This window comes from Eutrigla gurnardus (genome assembly GCF_963514095.1).
Source record: "Eutrigla gurnardus genome assembly, chromosome: 4".
NCBI classification, from domain to species: Eukaryota; Metazoa; Chordata; class Actinopteri; order Perciformes; family Triglidae; genus Eutrigla; species Eutrigla gurnardus.
This window is the reverse complement of record NC_139918.1, coordinates 21,708,716-21,727,325: the sequence shown is the minus strand read 5'-3', so window position 1 is coordinate 21,727,325 and position 18,610 is coordinate 21,708,716. Positions and strand designations below refer to the sequence as shown.

Here is an 18,610-nt window from a genome sequence, read left to right as displayed (position 1 = left end):
ATGTTACGATAAAAATATGAAATGATAAATTGATTTGTCTAAAAGTGCGCTACAGTTATAATAATCTAGTTGATGCCTCTCTCATCTGGCCGAAAATGTGTTCTACAACTATGGCCCATTTTTACACCAGTCAATAAATTATTATTTTTAGAGAAAGGGCACCAATTATGTTGGGGTACTAGCAGGAGCAGATTCGGTTATTAATAGATAATTTTTAATATATCAATAGAATTATTGATGGAACGGAGGGTCGTAGAGAGTAGGGAATGAGTGGCTTCCAACCTTATTCGACCCTTATTCGACCCTTCTGAACAAGTCTTTGGCCAGTGTCTCTCTCTCTCTCTCTCTCTCTCTCTCTCTCTCTCTCTCTCTCTCTCTCTCTCTATATATATATATATATATATATATATATATTACCTCCCGAAACCCCTTAAGTTCACTAATTACCATGATGCCTTTTGTTTGTTTCATTCAGTGAAAAACAGAAATGTAAAATGTGACTATTCTTATATTTTAGGGATATTTTTTTTTATCTAGAAACAACCAGCCTCGCTATTTCCCACTGCTTATTATCTGTATGCTGAGCTAAACTAATTATTTCCTTGCTCCAGCTTCATAGGCTAATTCATGCACAGACAGTATTGATCGTCTTTAGTAGGATTTGGCAGCATCTAGCGTTGAGGTTGCAGCTCACAACCAACTGAAACTTCTCCAATCTTAGGAGAACCTCCATGGCTGACGTCAAAATGAATGTTTGATTTCTCCATTCTTGTAGAACATAAAGAGAACCCGCTCTGTCTAAAGGGTTCATTCTAAGACAACAAAAACAAGTGATTAGAAAATAAATAGCATTATATTCCATTTCGACCAGTAGAGCCTCCTCAATGTTTTGCCCCAAAAAAGCCTAATTCCCAAAACTATGATTTCATTTCATTCACTATATTGTTAGCAGTAGAAGTTGACAGTGACTTGCTTTGTGTTGGACATTAAGGTAGCCCCTTCATTACACTCAGCAACTGCAGCAGGTTAGGTGGGACAAATCTGCTGTCAGTCTGCTCTGCATGAGGGCAGATTGGATCTGACCATGGCTGTGTACATCAGCTGTTTCTAAAAGCTCCCACTCAGCAACTATCCTGGGTTTAGTCTGCCTGTAGGCAGTCATGCCCTGTGAATTAGTGGGTGTGTGTATAGCCAGTGCTTTTGAATGTGCCCATTTTTTTGTTATCATTTCTCATGATCTAGAATTAAATCAATCAGATAACAACGAGATATGTATTCCCCCGGGCATACGATTCAATGATGTGCTGTAAATGAGGCATGACTGACCTTTGAAATTAAACAATTCACTTGTTCCATAATTGTCTCCACGGTTCTAACTAATCTATTTTGCATCCCTGATCTATCAAACGGGGCTCACAATAGCAGAACATTTCCAACAGTGTCAGGTGAAAACACAAGCTTGAAGACTGACCTAATGACTGCTCTATTCATCTTAAAACAGGAGAGTTGGGAAATACACTGTGGATAGATGTGTTTTGGATCATATAGAGATATCACCATCTTGACTTGCTTGCTAGGTAACATGTGGTAGTGTGACAGCTGCATTATTAATGAATGAACAAGGTGCAACGCACGGATGGATCACTTATCATAAACCGATGTTGGTGCAGCAAAACACTGTTAAAACACACATCTCTTCATTTAAAATTCTACTAATATACCAGATATTCTACCAAATATGTCGTGCTGGATTCTGAGAAATAAAAATGATCCACATTTTAAAGTTGGAACATGCTGATAAATCTGAATGGAGCACTGACACCAACAGAGTTGTTAAAGTCACAGTCGGCAACATTTGTTTGATCGTATTCACTGAAACCGACACTATACTCCGATAGAACAACATAAATCATCCGGTTTTAGAACGTGCACCTAGAGCTTGTTGTGGGTTTTGCACACAGATCCCGCCCTCCCCCTCACGCATGTTACAATATCACAGGCACACGCCTCAAGCTAGGCATACGCTAAATGACGTTAGCAGTTGCTATCTATGAGTAAGTTAGCCAGCCTACCTCTGTGTAGCGTGTACTCCATGCCGTTTATCGATGAGAGAAGACACGGGCGCGTTCACAGGAATCGGGCGGAGGAGCTTGGTGGTAGAAGGGGAGGGGCGTGAGTGTTGTAAACATTGGAAATTTGACTGAGTCAAATCTGCCAGACTTGCCGACTGCAGCTTTAAAAAGAGTGCATGTTAAGTTAAACAACCAAGTCAACCTACAAAGTAAAAACAGGAAACAGCTAAACATAAAAAAAATAATAACATGGGACACAGAAAAAACAACAAACAAACCTGAAAACAAAAATGAAGAATTAATCACAAAAAAAGACGGATAAACTAATAAAGGCCACTAAAAGAATATCTCGCTTTAAAGTCTGATGGCTCCAGACACAGAGGCAGAGTTTGCCAAGGCAACTTATTTCTACTTCTGTAAGTACTCCATTCAAAAAGTATTATGTTCAAGCGGTGGGATGCACCAGCACAGAAGGTTTCCATGAGAAATGTCTTCATAGCCGTTCTTTATTTTCCTGACCTGCAGGTGAGACAAAACAACCATTTGCCTGTCAGCCATTTCTCATCGTCATAGTCAATAGGCAGGGAATAGCAGTTGAAGGTGAACCATGTCAATCCATCTTTCTCCATCATTTTTTCCCCCCCTCTCTGCTACCACTGGGGTCGATACCACTGCCTTTAGAGGCAACACAGTTATTCTCACTTCCCTCCTGGGAAGAACAGCGTGGAGCTGAGGTGTAGTGAGGAAGCTAATGAATGTATTTGTCATATCTCTAATGGCTCACTATATCACCACAGCACCTTGGCTTGGGGTTTATGGTAATCACATATGCAGGGAAGTTAATGCATTCTGATTTAGGATTTCTTTCCTTTTTCTGACGAGACAGCTTCAGAGAACATTGAATTGACATGTTTTTTTTCCCCCCTGAGCCAAACTCGTGAGAACATTGACAACGTGCTGCGGTGAATGATCGCCTAAAACCAGAGTTGGGAGGTTGGTATTCGCGTCAGCGAGAGCGCAGGAATGGCACACTAATGATGAGGCCACGCTATTGATTAGAGCCGGCTTATTTTATTCCCCCCCGAGGCCCACACAAGACCACACACCCGGATCCACAATATCAGCTTATACTCTCAAGTTATGCTCAGATGTCTTCACCGATAACAACTCCAGGAACTTTTTTATTTTTTATTTTCTGCCTCGCAAATCTAATCCAGCAGCGAAACTTCATCTTCTTCCATCAAGTCCCAAGTGACTTCGTTTTTTATCTACAGCATGCACTCAAAATGCAAATGACCGAGCGTCTCGGATTCAGGTGCAGAGCTGAAGACGTCAAAGACAAATGTTACATAAATTATACATATTTAGGCTGATTAAGAAAGTCATTAGTCCACAAATTAATATTTATTCCTTTTTGTGATCGACAAGGGAGGTTTGTCTCCACGTGTTGCTCAACTCCAGCGGGAGTGCCGCCGTGTGAACAAAGCCCAGCAGCATATTTCATTTGTATGGTTTTTTTTGCAGTTTTTATGTAGCATGAATAATGGTGTGTGGGTAGGGGGAGAGGAATATTTGTTCGAGATTTCTCAAGGGCGGCTCCTCCAGCTTTCCACGGAGACGAGAACACACACGTACGAGGCGAGGAGACGCCGGCTGGCTGCACTGTTCTGATGCACTTTAAAAGCACACTTGATCAGCAATTCCTTCTATGAGCCCACACATCCTTCAGACTTCAAACGCGGCGCCTGAAGGTTAGGGCCACAGAAGTGAGCAGATAACAGAGGGATGCCTCAGCAGAGATGCATTACTTTGTTGACAGAAGACATTACCGGGGGTATTTTTTCACAAGCCTACTGCCCCCTGGTGGTCGCTGCTGGATAACGGGCAGCAACGGAAACATTTTCAAGAGTTTGACGACAGTTCTTCAGACGTACAGCTCGGCTTGAGTATCACCTGCTTAATCAGATAGGGAACAAAATGAGCCATCTACATCCGTAGATTCAGTGATTACAGTAAACGATCAATTACCGACAAAATGGCCGACCATTCCTGCCTTTATTTCACTGTAGACTTTATCAACTGGCGTATTCCTCTCCAAGCTCTCTGGTTCTACAACACTGTGGACCTTTCAGTTCTAGACGACTCCATTTACTAATAAAGCATGTGTTCAACTATTTCCTTTAACATCTCCGTCCATCATAGTAAAGGAAATGTACCTATTCTGTCAGTATAGATGGAAAGCCAGGTTTTGCTGCAGCATAGTATCTACTATTTGCAGATTTCGCAATCAAGGATCCATCCATCCATCCATCCATCCATCCATCCATCCATCCATCGTCTATCGCTTATCTGTAGGGTTGCACGAGAAAAAAGAAAAGAAAATAGGAAACGTATGATTTGCAGATCTGAGCAAACTTTAAAAGGTCTTAATTCCAAGGTTATACATGTATAAATCTGTTGTTCCTTTCATGCTTTTCATGCTTTGTCTCAGCAACTGTCTGAGCCGTGGTATGGTCATGAGACGCATCATGACAATGAATGATTGGACGCTGAATGTATATTCATCCTGTCCAGTGCAGTCAAGGCCACTTTGCATATGTATATAGCTCTTTCTCTGCCTCACTCTCTCACACAGACACACACGGTGGATTCAAACACACACCAACCTCAACACAGTTCCCTCATACTTGGACAGCAACATCTCGTCCAGAACTTTGTTCTCTGCCCGCTCATATACACAAGTAACCTTTTTGACTCCATCTTTCAACCATGCCCCCAATTAAACTTAGGACCCACAATATCCACAAGCTTAAAAAAAAGGATTAAAAAAAGTATTAAATGCGGCGACTCTTCGCAGATTCTGCCCACACGCTTTTGTCCAAAGCGACTTACAATAAGCAATATGAACACTTCTATGCAAACTACAAATAATACGATTTCTTATGTATTTCCTGCATGCTTTGGATTGACCACCTGGTCATGTTTCCACATTTTCATCCATTCTCTATTAAAAAAAGAAGGTTGTAAATGAGGCAGCAGAGGCCGAGGTAGATGGCATTGCAAGAATGATGTATTTTTGTAGGCTGACCCCAGAAGTCAAGTCTTTTATTATTATTACTGCAGAAAATAAGGTGTGTGGCAAACACAAGTTTATGCAAGCAAGATAATCTTCACAAATGAATGCTTCTTTTTCTGATTTTTGATGCGTGCTACAATCCAACTACACTGTGGTTGCATACACACAGAGGCAACTTTCTCAGCAACTGCTTTTTTTAACTTAACTTAAACGTTTGAAAATGTACAAGTAGGGTATTTACTAACGTATTTTATACCTCTTATGCTTGTGTTCCACACCTGTGTGGTGATAACTGTTTCCAGGTCTCACTCCTGCAGCACTATGAGGGTCAAACCCCTACATTTATGTGCAACTTCTCTATGATGTATTTGTCTTAACAGTTAAAAGAAAGCAGAAATCAATACTGTATTATTCCATGTCAGTTGTTATGCTGCATATTAATAAAGAGGGAAATTCAATGTTTTACATCAAAGCATTTTGGAACATTTTACTTTGAAGACACCAAATAGATCAAGAGCGACTTTTAAGTTCTGCTTCATCTAGTAATAACTGCTGGATAGATTTTGCAATAAACATAGTTGATCAAAGAGTTAATCTCATGTGTATCAATCTAAAGCAGGGCTCCTTCATGGATTCACTGTTTGGGATGAGCAGAGTTACTATAGAGGGTGATTCTGGGGTTGAGCTGAGGCTGCAATGTTAATTAAGCTTGTAGTTATTGGTCCTGTCGATGTGATTATCTTAGCTTCGCAAAACAAAGAGAAGAAGGGGTCAGCTAGCCGGGCTCGCTCTTAAGTTAATATCGGCCTACTGTTTGCTTAATCGGTACATAAATGGAAATATTACAGTAAATTTGTGGTTTCACGGCTGCAGTGTTGAATTTAAGCTAAATGCCTCTTTCTCTGGTTTTAGAAAGAGGAACACATTCTAACAAAATAAAATACAATACACTCAGATTTACCACTAATTTATAGCTAACTTGTGGGGTGTATTACAGTAGTAAGCACTAGATCCCATCATTTTCACTTGAGGTCTTCTGCACTCAAAAACTAAGGATCTGCTCACTTGACATGCACAAGATGCTTGTGTTTTAACTTTACCGTACCGCGACGTGTTGACATTTGTGTATTTTTTACGATGGCTGCTAATTCCCTTGGTTTTGGTTCTGTTGACATGAATAACAGAATGCGTCCTACGTTTTTCTCCCCTCAGTATTCAGCTGTATGCATTAACATTTCACAGCCTTTTACAGTGGGACTCATTTGCTCTCCCACGGCGGCACTATTGATGCTCATCAGCTCCATCCAGATGACCATTTGGGCAGGAAGAAGAGCATGAGATCCACACCAGTGAATTCATTAGCAGCCCTGAATTGCACCGTGCCATCATCCCTCTGTTTCTTTTGTGGCAGCCAATGAAATGCTAGGCTAGTGGGAGGCCTGAGGCGATGACACCATCACTTGCGGCGGGAGAACAGTAATTGGACCGTGGGCAGGATAAATCCAGGTTGTGACAAGGAGCTCGGCACAGTGCCGCCTTGGCTTTAATGTGACTGACCTGCAGCTTTCCAGTGGAGATCAGTGGGGTCGTTGTAGGTCACTGGAGGGAGGAACCTTTCAACTCTCCAGCATCCAGTAGCTTTAAGAGGAGCTAGGGAGGGCTGAAATATTCCATCCATCCATCCATCCATCAATCACTTATCCTGTTCAGGGAAGGGATATAGTCAAGAAACACTGAACACATACACGTTACATTATGAAACCCCGAACTGTTTTATTTGGGACCGATAATGCAGTACAAATCAGCTAGTCAAGAGCATGAAGTATAAAGTTGAATTTGGTCAGATGCAAAATATAATTCCTCTTTATCTACAGCTACATATCAAGCTAATCACCCTTTTTCCCTCAAGTTGAATCCTTGAAGAGGAATATTTTGTGCTGACACCGGAGGACAACATGACATGGCAATGTATGAAACAGACAAAGAAATACTCAACAACAGATTACTGAAAAGAAAGGAAGCGATAGAAAGTGTCTTTTTGGGGGGGGGGGAACCGTCAACATTAAATCCCTGCATGTGTCACATATATTGAGGTGTGTTAATGTAAACATTGAAAAAAAAATACGGATTCTAAGGTGCTTAAGTATTCATTACACATAGAATATGTACACGTTTATACAAACCAGTCAGTCTAAGGATTTTTTTTTCCATATTTTACATGAAGAAGCAGCTGTTCCTGCATCCGTTTCTGCTGGTGATTTCAAGTGTAAGTTACATGTCAGACATACTTGTTTTTTGATGATATAATAGAAGATGAACTCCCATTTGTACAGTTTGTCTGTGACTGGAAACATTAACTGTTCTACCAGTCACTTTGGCAGGTTAACTGGCCAGACTCGTCCCTTTTTCTAAAAAAAGCAAATTTGGCTAGTAAAATATTAAAAGTGGCTTTTGAATGTGAAAAATGATGAGCGCTGCCCTGCAGAGTAGCACCTTTACGTCTGTGTTCCTCTACATTTGCAGGTGGTAGTTTTATGTCTTCCTCGGCACCGGCGAGATCTTGACTTCTTTTCTTCCACCTGCTGTTCGTCTGTGTAACGTAACGTCCTCGTCCTCTCCCATCTGTTGCTTGGCAAAGTTGACAAACACCTGCACAACAGAATTAGGAGCAAATATAAAAAGTATATATGTAATAATATATACATATGCCCCAAGGCAGGAAAAAAAATAATTTTCATTTCCTTATTAAGATTTAAGAATATTTAGCCACAGTAAATTTAAAATGTTGCATATTTTCCTTTTTTATTTTATTTTTTTATTTGGTAAGAGAGAAAGTGGAAAGTTTCATTATGTGTTAATGAAGCAGAATTGTTGTGTTATTAATGTGGAATTACTGTTTCCTACAGCCAATCAAATTGCAATGCAAAATTCAGAACAAAGAAAAGAGGATTTATTTATTGATTTCATTTTTTAAACAAGATTATCAAATGGAATATTTATGTTTTTGATTTTTTGTTGTTGTTGTAATAGTCTGGTAAGTTATTGTTAAGTGGTGGATAAATCTGTATTAAACACCGGTTGAGACTGTCAACGAGTTCACACATACCTGGTCCAGTGTTGTCTGGGAAACCGAGTAGTCTTCGATGCTGAGCCTCTCTTTATTTGCCACCACCAGCTGAAATATCCTGGCCAGGGAGGTGGAGGCGATCTCGTACTGCAGCGTGTTGTAGTGCTTCTCTCTCTGAACGCAGCCGGGGAAACTGCTCTCTATGAAACTCTCGACAGGCTCCAGATCTGGGGACGAGCCTGCTTTAGCTGCCTTGATCTTCATGGTCACTACGTAGCCGTCACCAAATCTGGATGAAAGAAACATATGTTTCAGGATACATTTCAGTTATCTTATACTTTATAACTTCTGTGGTCGGGTTAGATGCCAGGAAACCTTTATTTATCGTGTTTAAAAGGTTTGAAGTATGAGATGTAAATACTCCCCACGCGCACTAAAAGCCTGCTGAAATACAGAAAAACTCTTACTTGTATTTGAGATGCTGGATGGTACCCAAACACTTGAAAGTCCCATTAACCATGATGGCCAGTCGAGTGCAGAGGGCCTCACACTCCTCCATACTGGTGGAAAACAAGCAGAAAACCATTTTTAATTTTTTTTCTGCGCCTATTTTCACATCTATGAGCAATGAATCATAATTTACAGATCTCTACGGGAAAATCAAGCAAAATGCCAATCTAGTTATGATTTCCATCAACAGTTGTTGGCAGGAGGTGTTAAGTGTGTTTGGTCAGCTGCCGCAGCAGATGTGGTGCGGTGAGTTTCGTTTGGCGACCTGTGTGATGTCAGCACCACGGCCCTGCCGTCCTGGATGACGCTCATGATGGCGTTCCACAGGAAGCGGCGAGAATGTGGGTCCATCCCCGTCGTGGGTTCATCCTGGACACACACACACAGCAAACTTGACTCTCTGAGCACATAATTCCATATGATCAGAGACATTTTCTCTATCAGCATACAGCAAAGATCTCAGATTTATGTCAATTTTGAATTGAACTGCGCAGCCGCCTGCCAATGTATAAAAACCTTCGAGGCCAGGCTTGACTGAACCCATATGGCTTCCCATATGGCTTCCCATCTGGATCCGTTGACCATTTCATTGATAAATCCCTGCATAAAGCCCTGAGACCCAAACAATGAGCTCCTCATCATTGGCTGACTCACCAGCAGCACCAGCGCCGGGCAACCAATCATTGCAATGGCTGTGGAGAGTTTGCGCTTGTTGCCTCCACTGTAGGTCCCTGCACAGCGGCCGGCGTACTCCGACAGGCCCAGCTTCTGGATGCCCCACTCCGCCACCTAGAGGTGGGAAAGAGGAGATATGCATTTGGTGGACGCATCCATCCACGTTGCATTTCAAAGAAAGTGCAACCCCTACTGTTAACTGAGCCCTTCAGGACAATACAGCCAGCAAAATGAAAATCAAACAGTAGCGAACACAGAGCAGTAACAGTAAAGAGACAATGAACCAAACCAGAAACAAAAATGAACAAAAGCAGATATAGCCCTCTCTATGCAGCGCCGACCAGCAGAATGAATCATCCTTCGATAATCGAAGATGTCGACCACGAGTCCTACTCACTCTGGGGATCTCGGACTCAGGCACCCCTCGGAGACGAGCGTAGAGGTACAGATGCTCCCTGCCAGTTAGGAGCTCATCGATGGCATCAAACTGTGGGCAGTAGCCCATGTTCTGGTGCACGTCCAGGATCTCTGTCAGGATGCTGTGAAACAGGACACAAGATGTTGCAGTGAGCCAGCAGAGCAAATGACACAGAAAGAAGAGAACTAAAGAGGGATAGGCTGTTAAATCAGCACTTAAAATGTGAAATCCAGATGTGCCGACTCCTCTGAGCAAAATGATGTAAAAACGGAACAAATTTATACAAAAACAGTTTTAAAATGACATTTCATGTTCTTGTCAATTCAATCAAGTCAGTAATTCAAGGACAAATGTATTTTTGTCATAAATGATTGCCATTTTATAGGTCAGTGGGTCCCTAGATAATTCTGTGGAATCACCCGATAACAAAAGATAAGAAAGAATAAATAATTTCACCTATTTGACCTTCAAAGAAAATGGACCCAGACTTCCGTTAATGTGTGTTTTAATAGAGTATTTGTGTCCAAGGATTGTGCAAATGCAGTTTGAGGGGCAAATTCAGGCCAGGCAAGAAAGAAAGAGAGAAATGTTCAAATAGTTGGCATGAAAATAGAATTTTTACAGATGAGTACTAGCACAAAAATCCCTTTGCAGTAGCAACATAATTGATTTGAGATTTCCCACAGCCCTAGTTACCAGCCTTTTAAGCAATACAACATTGTGTGTTGGTTTTATACCCAGATAGCGTCATCAAACAGAATGATGTCAGATTGACCTTCCCGTGTTTAAACATTCTAACTCAATGGACTGATTCCCGTCGCCTCCCATCTGGAACTGCATGCAGGGGAATCCGAGAGCAACGTTTGCGTGAACACAGTTTGCGTTCCATCGACCAGGGACGTTTCTGACTGATCTTTATGTACCTGTAACCAGCCACTGTAGCCTCCCCGGAGCTGGCATCAGTGTCACCAGTCAGCATTTTGAAGGTTGTCGTCTTTCCAGCTCCATTAACTCCCAAGAGGCCGAAGCACTAACAGGACAAAAGATAATCAGGCTCTCCATGTGGGGACACATTGTGCTGAAATACTGACAATAATGTTCTGAAATGCATCCGCTATTATAGAGGATGACTATTAATATCCTTTTGAAACTCTTGCTTCATATAATGACCAGAAATGTTCTTGTACATGCATGTATTAATGAAGAAACTGTGAACAGAAACGCACACAAAAAGACCAGATATACAGTAAATCTATTTTATTATCTATTTTAACGATGCTTCATTCCAATTACTGCAATACTTCTCCAAAAGTCCGGGTGCCTAAACAACATTTAGGTTTTGTTGAGCAAACACAAAAAGGGGAAACTTGAGTAACATAAATAAACCAGTAGGAATAATAATAACTCTCAATGTAAATGAACTCAGTGACTTCACCTCTCCTGCAGGGACGCCCACACATATCCGGTCCACAGCTGCCCTCTTCCTGCTCGTATATGTCTGTGCAGAGAAGGTACCATCAGTGATCACTTGTTTGCATGCGTGTGGCTTTTTAAACACTAACGAAAAGGTCAGGTAAAAATAATTAAACATGCCAGATGCTTTTTTCCACAGCATTAATCTTCCTGTATATATCGTCTTCAGCATGTAATTATTTGTTCTGCTGTTAGGGACTGTATGAAAATGATTAAGGTGGGAGGGGTTCAATCTTATATTGATTTTATAATATTATTGTTGTTCCGACTTGCAATATCCTCTGCCCAATATCTGAAAATGATTTATGGCAAACATAACAAAACAGCGAAAACACAGCCATTCTGTTTTCAATAAAGACCTGCTATTAGTGCAGAGCTGTGAACTTCAGCGCCTATTTTCACTGACGATATGAAATATAATTCTGGGATGAGAAAGTCAAAATGTGTTAAAAAAAAAAAATCCCACTAAGGTAATACTTATTCATTCTTCTTCTACTTTTTCATTCTTTATATGTAAAGAAATATAGATTAAATGATGAAAAATGTGAAACTGAGATTTGGGTTTTTTTTTTTTACCTTGGAGAGATCTCTGATCTGCAGGATGTCTGTCTTGCTCCCTCCGTTATAAATTCTCTGCCTCTCTGCGGCTACGTCATCATCCTCATCTCGTACTGAAGTCTGCGTGTAGCCTGATAACCTGCAGGGGGCAAGAAATCATTTGTGGGGAAGCAGCTGGTTCAACACTTATATCTGCTCAAAGGTGAGTACGAGTTCTGACCCAATGTGAAAGAAAACGTCCTGGTTAAGTTTGAGTGAAAAGGTCGAGACGCTGGTGTAATGGTTGAGATGCTGTGTTATTACAACCGTCTGAGACAGTAACTTACCAGCCGTCCAAGAAGAACCGGTACTGGATGAGCAGATTGAGAACGAAGTAGAGAAAGCCTTCCACCGCCATGAAAGCTATATATTTTCCCACAAAGTCCCACCGGAAAGGGTCCTGTGTGTACTCTTCACCTGGAAACAGATCAATACGGATTATTACACCTTCGTTCAGCACAAAGGCAGTATTTGTTACACGTCACCAGCAGTACAAATATCATTTTCCAGATAACCAGGAACTAAAGACCTGTCTTCTTTGAGACATTTGACAGGACAATGCCGTGGTAGAGACCTGTCAATCACAAGGTAGCCACGCCCTAAAGAATACCATGCTTTATAGTCTAATTTACTCCTGGGACCATCATTGAAAAACTCATTACACCACATTGTATTGAAGAAGACTTGAAACTAGCAAGATGAGATCCTTAAATCATGCTTATAATACTATAATATTGATGTAGGGTCATTTTCTCATAGACTTCTAATTGCAACCAAAAGAGAGACCCCTGTTGGCCATTAGAGAAAATGCAAGTTTAATGTACTCCCACGTTGGTTTCCTTTTTAGACACGGAGGGTACCATCTGGTATAAACAACTAGAACTTTGATTACCAAAGTAAAATATATATATATATTTGGTGAACCATTTCCAATGGAAAATGTATTTAAAGTGTAATATTCTCTCCCAAGTGGTTATACCAGCTATTAATAATAATAATAATAATAATAATAATAATAATAATAATATTCAAAAAGCGGGATTTTACGATTATATATATATTTTTAAATATCTTGGTATAATATATATAATATATCTTGGTATTTATCAGCTAAGAAAGTACTCACCAAATCTGGCATACACATCAGTAACAGCCTGGTTCATGGCCATGTCGATGAGTCCTCGGCCCAGGCAGAAGTGAGGGAGCACCAGCAGACCTTTCTTTAGCCACTCATTGAACATCAGCAAAGACTGGCAACAAACACAATCACATACAGAACACATTTAACACACGTTTCACTTGAGGGCAGCAGGATTACACAGTCCAGAGTGTGCACACTTATTCAGCCGCTTTTGATCAGCCAGTTTTGTGAAAGAAGTAATTGTTATTAAAGGAAACGCCTGACTCATTTCTGAAGTTCAGTGCTGTCCTGAATATTTTTGCATTACTGCATCTTCACCTCAGCAATTTGCTCTCATGAATATGCATCATATCTTATGGAATGTTCTAATTTGTCCTATTACCAGGCATGGTAGCTCATGCAAACAAGACTAATTAATGCACCGAACAAAACGTCTCTTCTAATTATGCATGTTGTAGGTTTTTCCACTTCTATTCAACTTTAGAAACTTGCTAAAAACATAAACTCAAAGCAGAACACTTATTTGCATGCGTTTGGAACTGGTGACCTGAGCTGTGTACACCTGGCATCCAGTGAGCTTCAGCTGTTCATAAATTAAAAAGACATGGTTATTTTAATTATACGTTTGATATGACATCAGGCTGCAGAAGTCCTTAAATTAAACCAACTGGACCTGATTTGTCTAGAGGACATTTCCATCAATCCGTTTCAGATTACTTTAGGTGAAGTAGAATCTCAAAGTTTAGACCCCCTGGGAAACATCAACAGGACAAACATATGGATCCCATCACCTCCCGTTGCTCTGTCGTGACTCACCTGTTGTGGGATTTATCAGTGAGGAGTACAGATGTGTGGTGCACACAACCATCTGGCAAAAAGAGCCGTTTCCGTTTGACGGAGGCGCCTTGAGAGCAGCAGCACCTGTGTTTTCCCCTCTACTTCTGTTTCCTCCCACATTCCTGTTTTTCACACCCAGCCACTTGTCACTGATCCAAAAGGTCTCCTGCTCTGCTCACCTGTGACTCATCTTCAGCCCTTCTGCTTCTCCAGCCCACGTTCTTCATCACTCTTTGTGTAGTCTACCTACTGTGGTGTTTGCTGTATTAGTTTTATCAGGTAGGTCTTCAGTAGGAAACGAGTGACAAATAATAAGGCAAGGCAAGGCATTGTCTGGACCTTATTTTGATTGCGCTGCCCCCGTCAGTCAGGTGTCTATCATATACTGTATTTGTCTGCCCTCTGGTGCCCTGAGAACCTTTGAGAATAATCTGCCTTTTTCACAGCAGGAGCTTTATAGTGGATATGTCCTTACCCGATTGTTTTCAAACAGCTCCAGGATGAAGGTGATGGCGCTGCTGTTGATGCCTATGAACAGGTTGATGCAGGACAGGGACACATATGCAGTACTCGGGATGCTGAATATGTAGGACATGGGGTACATCAAGGGTGTCACCGACCACCTACAAGCCAAAGAGATATTAATCCCATTTATTATTATATTTCAGCTCTCTTCATGTCATTTATGCATTTTTGTTCTCTCTCTGGATGTCCTCGTTGGTGAGTTGTGTTATTCTTTCTTGTTGAGAGGTGAGATACCTAATAAGGCCCTCTGGGCGCTCTCACACTATAACACTAACTCAGCCACACAATCTGCATTTCCTTTTCATGTCCTCTTATTTGTTTTTATGTTTTAAGGGGGAAAAAACAAAAACTGAACCGAATAAAATAAAGTCTTACCCGTAAAGAAGAAGCAGAGCTATTAGTGCTGGCAGGTTAGATGGTGATGTGTAGCACTTTTTGTCAAAAGCCATGAAAATGCCAACCACCATCGCAGTGCTGAGAGAGTAGTTGACCTAAGTGGAGGAACGACGCATTCACACAATTTAAACTGGGAAAACCAAATCAACATGAAGAGGATGTGATACACGTTGTATTGGCTACACCCCTGCTTGACTCACCATGTCCCAAAGGAAGTTGGCCACCCAGTACACTAAAGGGCTGACCCCACTGACAAACTGCAGGTGCTTGGCCTTGGTGGCACGCTCCTGGATGAGGTAGAGGACGAAGCTCGCGGGGATGAAGGACATGGCGAAAATAACACAGATTGCCACCACGGCGTCCACTGACGTGGTCAACCTGAGGGAGGAAGCAGATAAAGCGTGGAAATAAAATAAATTGTGTAATAAATGATATACAGTATTTGCAGCTGAGATGGTGCTATTAAATTAAAAAAGCTAATTCCATATAAAATTGCTTGAATCAAAAGCCGAATAACTCATTTAAGAAAATAAAGCTAAAACAGTAATTTGCTCATGTGTTCCAAAGGGAATATTAAAAGATAATTCATGTAAAAGTAATATTTAGATTATTTACTTTAAACATCTTAAGATAAGGACATGTAAACTAGTTTCTCATAATGATCCAGATTTATTTCAAAAGTGGGAAACTGGTGTTAAAATATCAGAGAGCTAATCGAATTAAATTAAAAGATATATATCTTTTAATTAAATAATAATACTTGTGTTATCTTATTAAATATATTATAATGGAAAAACCGATAAATAAAATGCATTTAAACATGTAAGACCACTCACACTGTGACTTCAGAAAGCTGCTCTTTGGTGAGGTTCAGAGGGTGGTTGATGGCGGTGATGCCGAACTCCACAGGTTTGGCTGATGGAGGTAGGAAGGCCCGCAGAATGGCGTTGTTGCCCACATTCATGAAGGCCACCATGGCGTGCCAGCCTTTGTTATTATACCACACCTGACGGAGGGGAACGGATTTTACTGAACACTCAACTCTCAAAACCTTCTATGGTAATTACAGTCCTGATCTACAGTATAGGGACTTTCAAGCTTGACCTTCCTTATACAAAACATTCATTACTTTAAATGGAAAGCAAAGCTGTAAAAGCAAGTCAGTCAGTCAGCATCCTGATACGACAGACTTGGAGCATAAAAGCGAAACACAGGAGGTAGACTTCAGACCAGCCGTGTTTGCACTTTATTCCGTTTTTGCAGAAAACCTCTCCCCTATCTGTCCCCCATGTACCTTTATATTGAATTCACTTTCCATGTATCGTAAGAAAGGCCCGATCTCCTTCAGTGCCAGCCCAGAATAGTAACCCTGTGAAAGAAAACGCTCATTAAAAACTGGACTTTACACACCACACTCATGAACAAAAAAAAAAAAAAAACGATGTACCGCTGTGATGTTTAAAATCCGTCCCAGTTGACGGGCGACATTCTGGATGTCTCTGGGGTTGACGTCCAGGATGGGAAGCTGTCCTCCTACTGAGAGACCTCCATATCTGAGGAAAGAAGATATTTACACTCAGTATCCCACATCGACCACACGAGAAGGAGACTGAGGCCAACAACCATAAAACACTTGTTATTACCTTTGTTCATTCACCCAGTATTTGCTCTTCAAACTGTGAAATGGAATAAAGAATTGAATTAAACAGAGAGGTAAATTATGTGTTTAATTTCCAGAGTGATCGTCTTCTTCAAAGCATTTTTTATAATCTATGTATTGTCTTCTTTGAATCAGCAGCAGCAGATTTTTTAAAATATATATATATTAATATTTTTATCGTATTTGCATACCTAAACTGGATTTAAACCTACCTGGTCCTGATGAGGCTCGGGTAGGTTTTCACCAGGTAGTCAGAGATGTTCCTGTCCGTCAGGTCCAGCATCGTGTCTCCGGTGGCCTCCAGTCGTTGCCGGGGCGGCAGGCCTCCTGCTCCGACGGGACAGATGGGCATCATGGTGAGCTTCTTACTGGTGCTGCACAGGCAGGAGGGGGACGGGTTTCTCTGGTTCCACTCTGGACTCTGCAGGATGTTGCTGACCACAGGGGAGACGCCGGGATACGCCCACTCTGATGTCTCGTTGGCGCAGGGCATGCTGTGTGGAACGCAATCACCAGTTATGAGATGAAAGCAAACTGGATGTTCAAACATGAATGTCATGTTTTTAAACATTCTCAGTCTGCATGAACTGAAGGATTTACATTTCTGTAAATGAGATTTACTCATGTAATAGTCCTATCCTATCCTCTCTTGTACCATTGATGGTCCCATTACTCACTCTAGTGGTTCTCCTTCCATGCAGCGCGTCCCCAGGCCGGGTCTGTTCAGTAAACGCTCGGTGAAGAGCTTCATTTTGAAGTCAAACGGTTGCTCGTTACTAAATGGGAATGAGAAAACGTAAAAGTCATCATCACCACCGCTGTGTTTATGCAGCACATCACTGATATTGTGTCTGGGAGAACTTCCTACAGGTCTGACCTGAAGAAGATGAACTGTTGTCCGTACATCCACGGCGTCAGAGTCAGACTTGGATATTCTCCGAACGGAGGGACGACCATGGTGAAGATCAGAGCGATGAGGACGAAGCTGGCAGGAAGGACGATCTGAAATCCCCCAAAATACAAGTCTACCATGAGCAATGCCTAGTTCTAAGAAGTAATAATATACGTAAGAATTATTCACAACATCCAATGACATTTCCAACATGTAAACACCTCCAAGCCATCTGTCACTGTGACCCCGTACCTGCGCCAGGAATTCCTTCTGGCTTCTAATGGCGTGGTGAAACCTCTTCACCAGCAGCGCGTGGAACTGCTTCAGGGTCAGAGTGGCCCCTTTCACCTGCCTGGAGCCCTTTCCTGCACTGCTGTACGACGCAGTCTGTGTCTCACCGTTGTGATCTGTGATCAACAAGAAGGCATGAATTCATTTCTCTACCTCAAATATCTGGAGAAGCTGGAGAAGCAGCAGTGGATCCCGCTGAGCCTCGTGTGGCTGACAAATCATAAATGTGAGTAAATGTATGAATTTGAATTTAAAGCAGCGCTGTACTAGAAAAGAGCAAGCAAGCAGAAAAAAAACTTTAAATAATGACTAAGAATACTGGTATAATCATTGCTCTTTAAAAGAAAAACGTACAAGCAGAGCATTTGCTCTAAATTCGAGACCTGGATCGCTTAAACTGCTTGGAGTACCAGGTGCTTACCATATTTTATACCATTCAATGAGTCACAGAAACACATCTAAATAACAAACCATTCTTGCATATGCTCTGTGATTAAAGTCCAGAAGATTACATTGTTTTTTAAATCCCAGAATTCGCTGTGAAGTCTCTGACCTTCCTCTACACCAACTTTGCTGCTGTCTTTTCTCCGCCGTAACATCCACTGTTCTAGAGGTGGGAGTGCACAGGTTAGACACAAACACACACACAAACTAGAGGGTTAAAACCGACAAATGATGCACCACATGTACATACAAGACAGGTCGCTAATGTTTAAGTTAGGGAACAAACAACGATAACACCAGCAATGAAAACAGCAATGAAACCAAAAGGATTAGCAGCGTGTTAGAGAGATTTAGAGAGTATTTACCAGCAGTGGTGGCATTATTCTCTGCTTCTCCATCAGCAGTGACCTTTATGAAGATCTGGAAAGACAAAAACACCACTTCCTAAGATTTTCAAAACGTTTCATGCATTAAATATACATTCTTCCTTTAAGTCCAGAATTAAAATCTAAAATATAAGGTTTTATTTTCACTTT

General features: G+C 41.2%; 2 protein-coding genes across 3 annotated transcripts in view; one reads left to right on the top strand and one right to left on the bottom strand.

The window, feature by feature from the left end:
• The window catches only part of LOC311012013 (noelin-3-like), a 124,626-nt gene that overhangs the window by 17,961 nt on the left and 88,055 nt on the right, over nucleotides 1–18,610 (top strand). The gene's annotated exons all lie outside the window — the stretch shown is intronic.
• Nucleotides 7,192–18,610, bottom strand: part of LOC311011822 (retinal-specific phospholipid-transporting ATPase ABCA4-like) — a 32,363-nt gene continuing 20,944 nt past the window's right edge. The window contains exons 27-50 of one of the 2 annotated variants that reach the window (XM_084006964.1): nucleotides 18,440–18,494; nucleotides 18,184–18,237; nucleotides 17,592–17,746; nucleotides 17,325–17,449; nucleotides 17,125–17,223; nucleotides 16,660–16,941; nucleotides 16,431–16,463; nucleotides 16,235–16,340; nucleotides 16,082–16,156; nucleotides 15,624–15,793; nucleotides 14,988–15,165; nucleotides 14,767–14,882; nucleotides 14,342–14,489; nucleotides 13,015–13,138; nucleotides 12,176–12,305; nucleotides 11,868–11,988; nucleotides 11,254–11,316; nucleotides 10,742–10,848; nucleotides 9,798–9,939; nucleotides 9,380–9,514; nucleotides 8,991–9,094; nucleotides 8,683–8,775; nucleotides 8,255–8,504; nucleotides 7,192–7,797 (exon numbers count right to left, since the gene is read on the bottom strand). In XM_084006964.1, the coding sequence (XP_083863090.1) occupies nucleotides 7,681–7,797; nucleotides 8,255–8,504; nucleotides 8,683–8,775; nucleotides 8,991–9,094; nucleotides 9,380–9,514; nucleotides 9,798–9,939; nucleotides 10,742–10,848; nucleotides 11,254–11,316; nucleotides 11,868–11,988; nucleotides 12,176–12,305; nucleotides 13,015–13,138; nucleotides 14,342–14,489; nucleotides 14,767–14,882; nucleotides 14,988–15,165; nucleotides 15,624–15,793; nucleotides 16,082–16,156; nucleotides 16,235–16,340; nucleotides 16,431–16,463; nucleotides 16,660–16,941; nucleotides 17,125–17,223; nucleotides 17,325–17,449; nucleotides 17,592–17,746; nucleotides 18,184–18,237; nucleotides 18,440–18,494 (2,982 nt within the window). In that variant the 3' untranslated portion in view covers nucleotides 7,192–7,680. The remainder of the gene's footprint in view (nucleotides 7,798–8,254; nucleotides 8,505–8,682; nucleotides 8,776–8,990; nucleotides 9,095–9,379; nucleotides 9,515–9,797; nucleotides 9,940–10,741; nucleotides 10,849–11,253; nucleotides 11,317–11,867; nucleotides 11,989–12,175; nucleotides 12,306–13,014; nucleotides 13,139–14,341; nucleotides 14,490–14,766; nucleotides 14,883–14,987; nucleotides 15,166–15,623; nucleotides 15,794–16,081; nucleotides 16,157–16,234; nucleotides 16,341–16,430; nucleotides 16,464–16,659; nucleotides 16,942–17,124; nucleotides 17,224–17,324; nucleotides 17,450–17,591; nucleotides 17,747–18,183; nucleotides 18,238–18,439; nucleotides 18,495–18,610) is intronic. The other variant, XM_084006965.1, reaches the window with a different exon arrangement.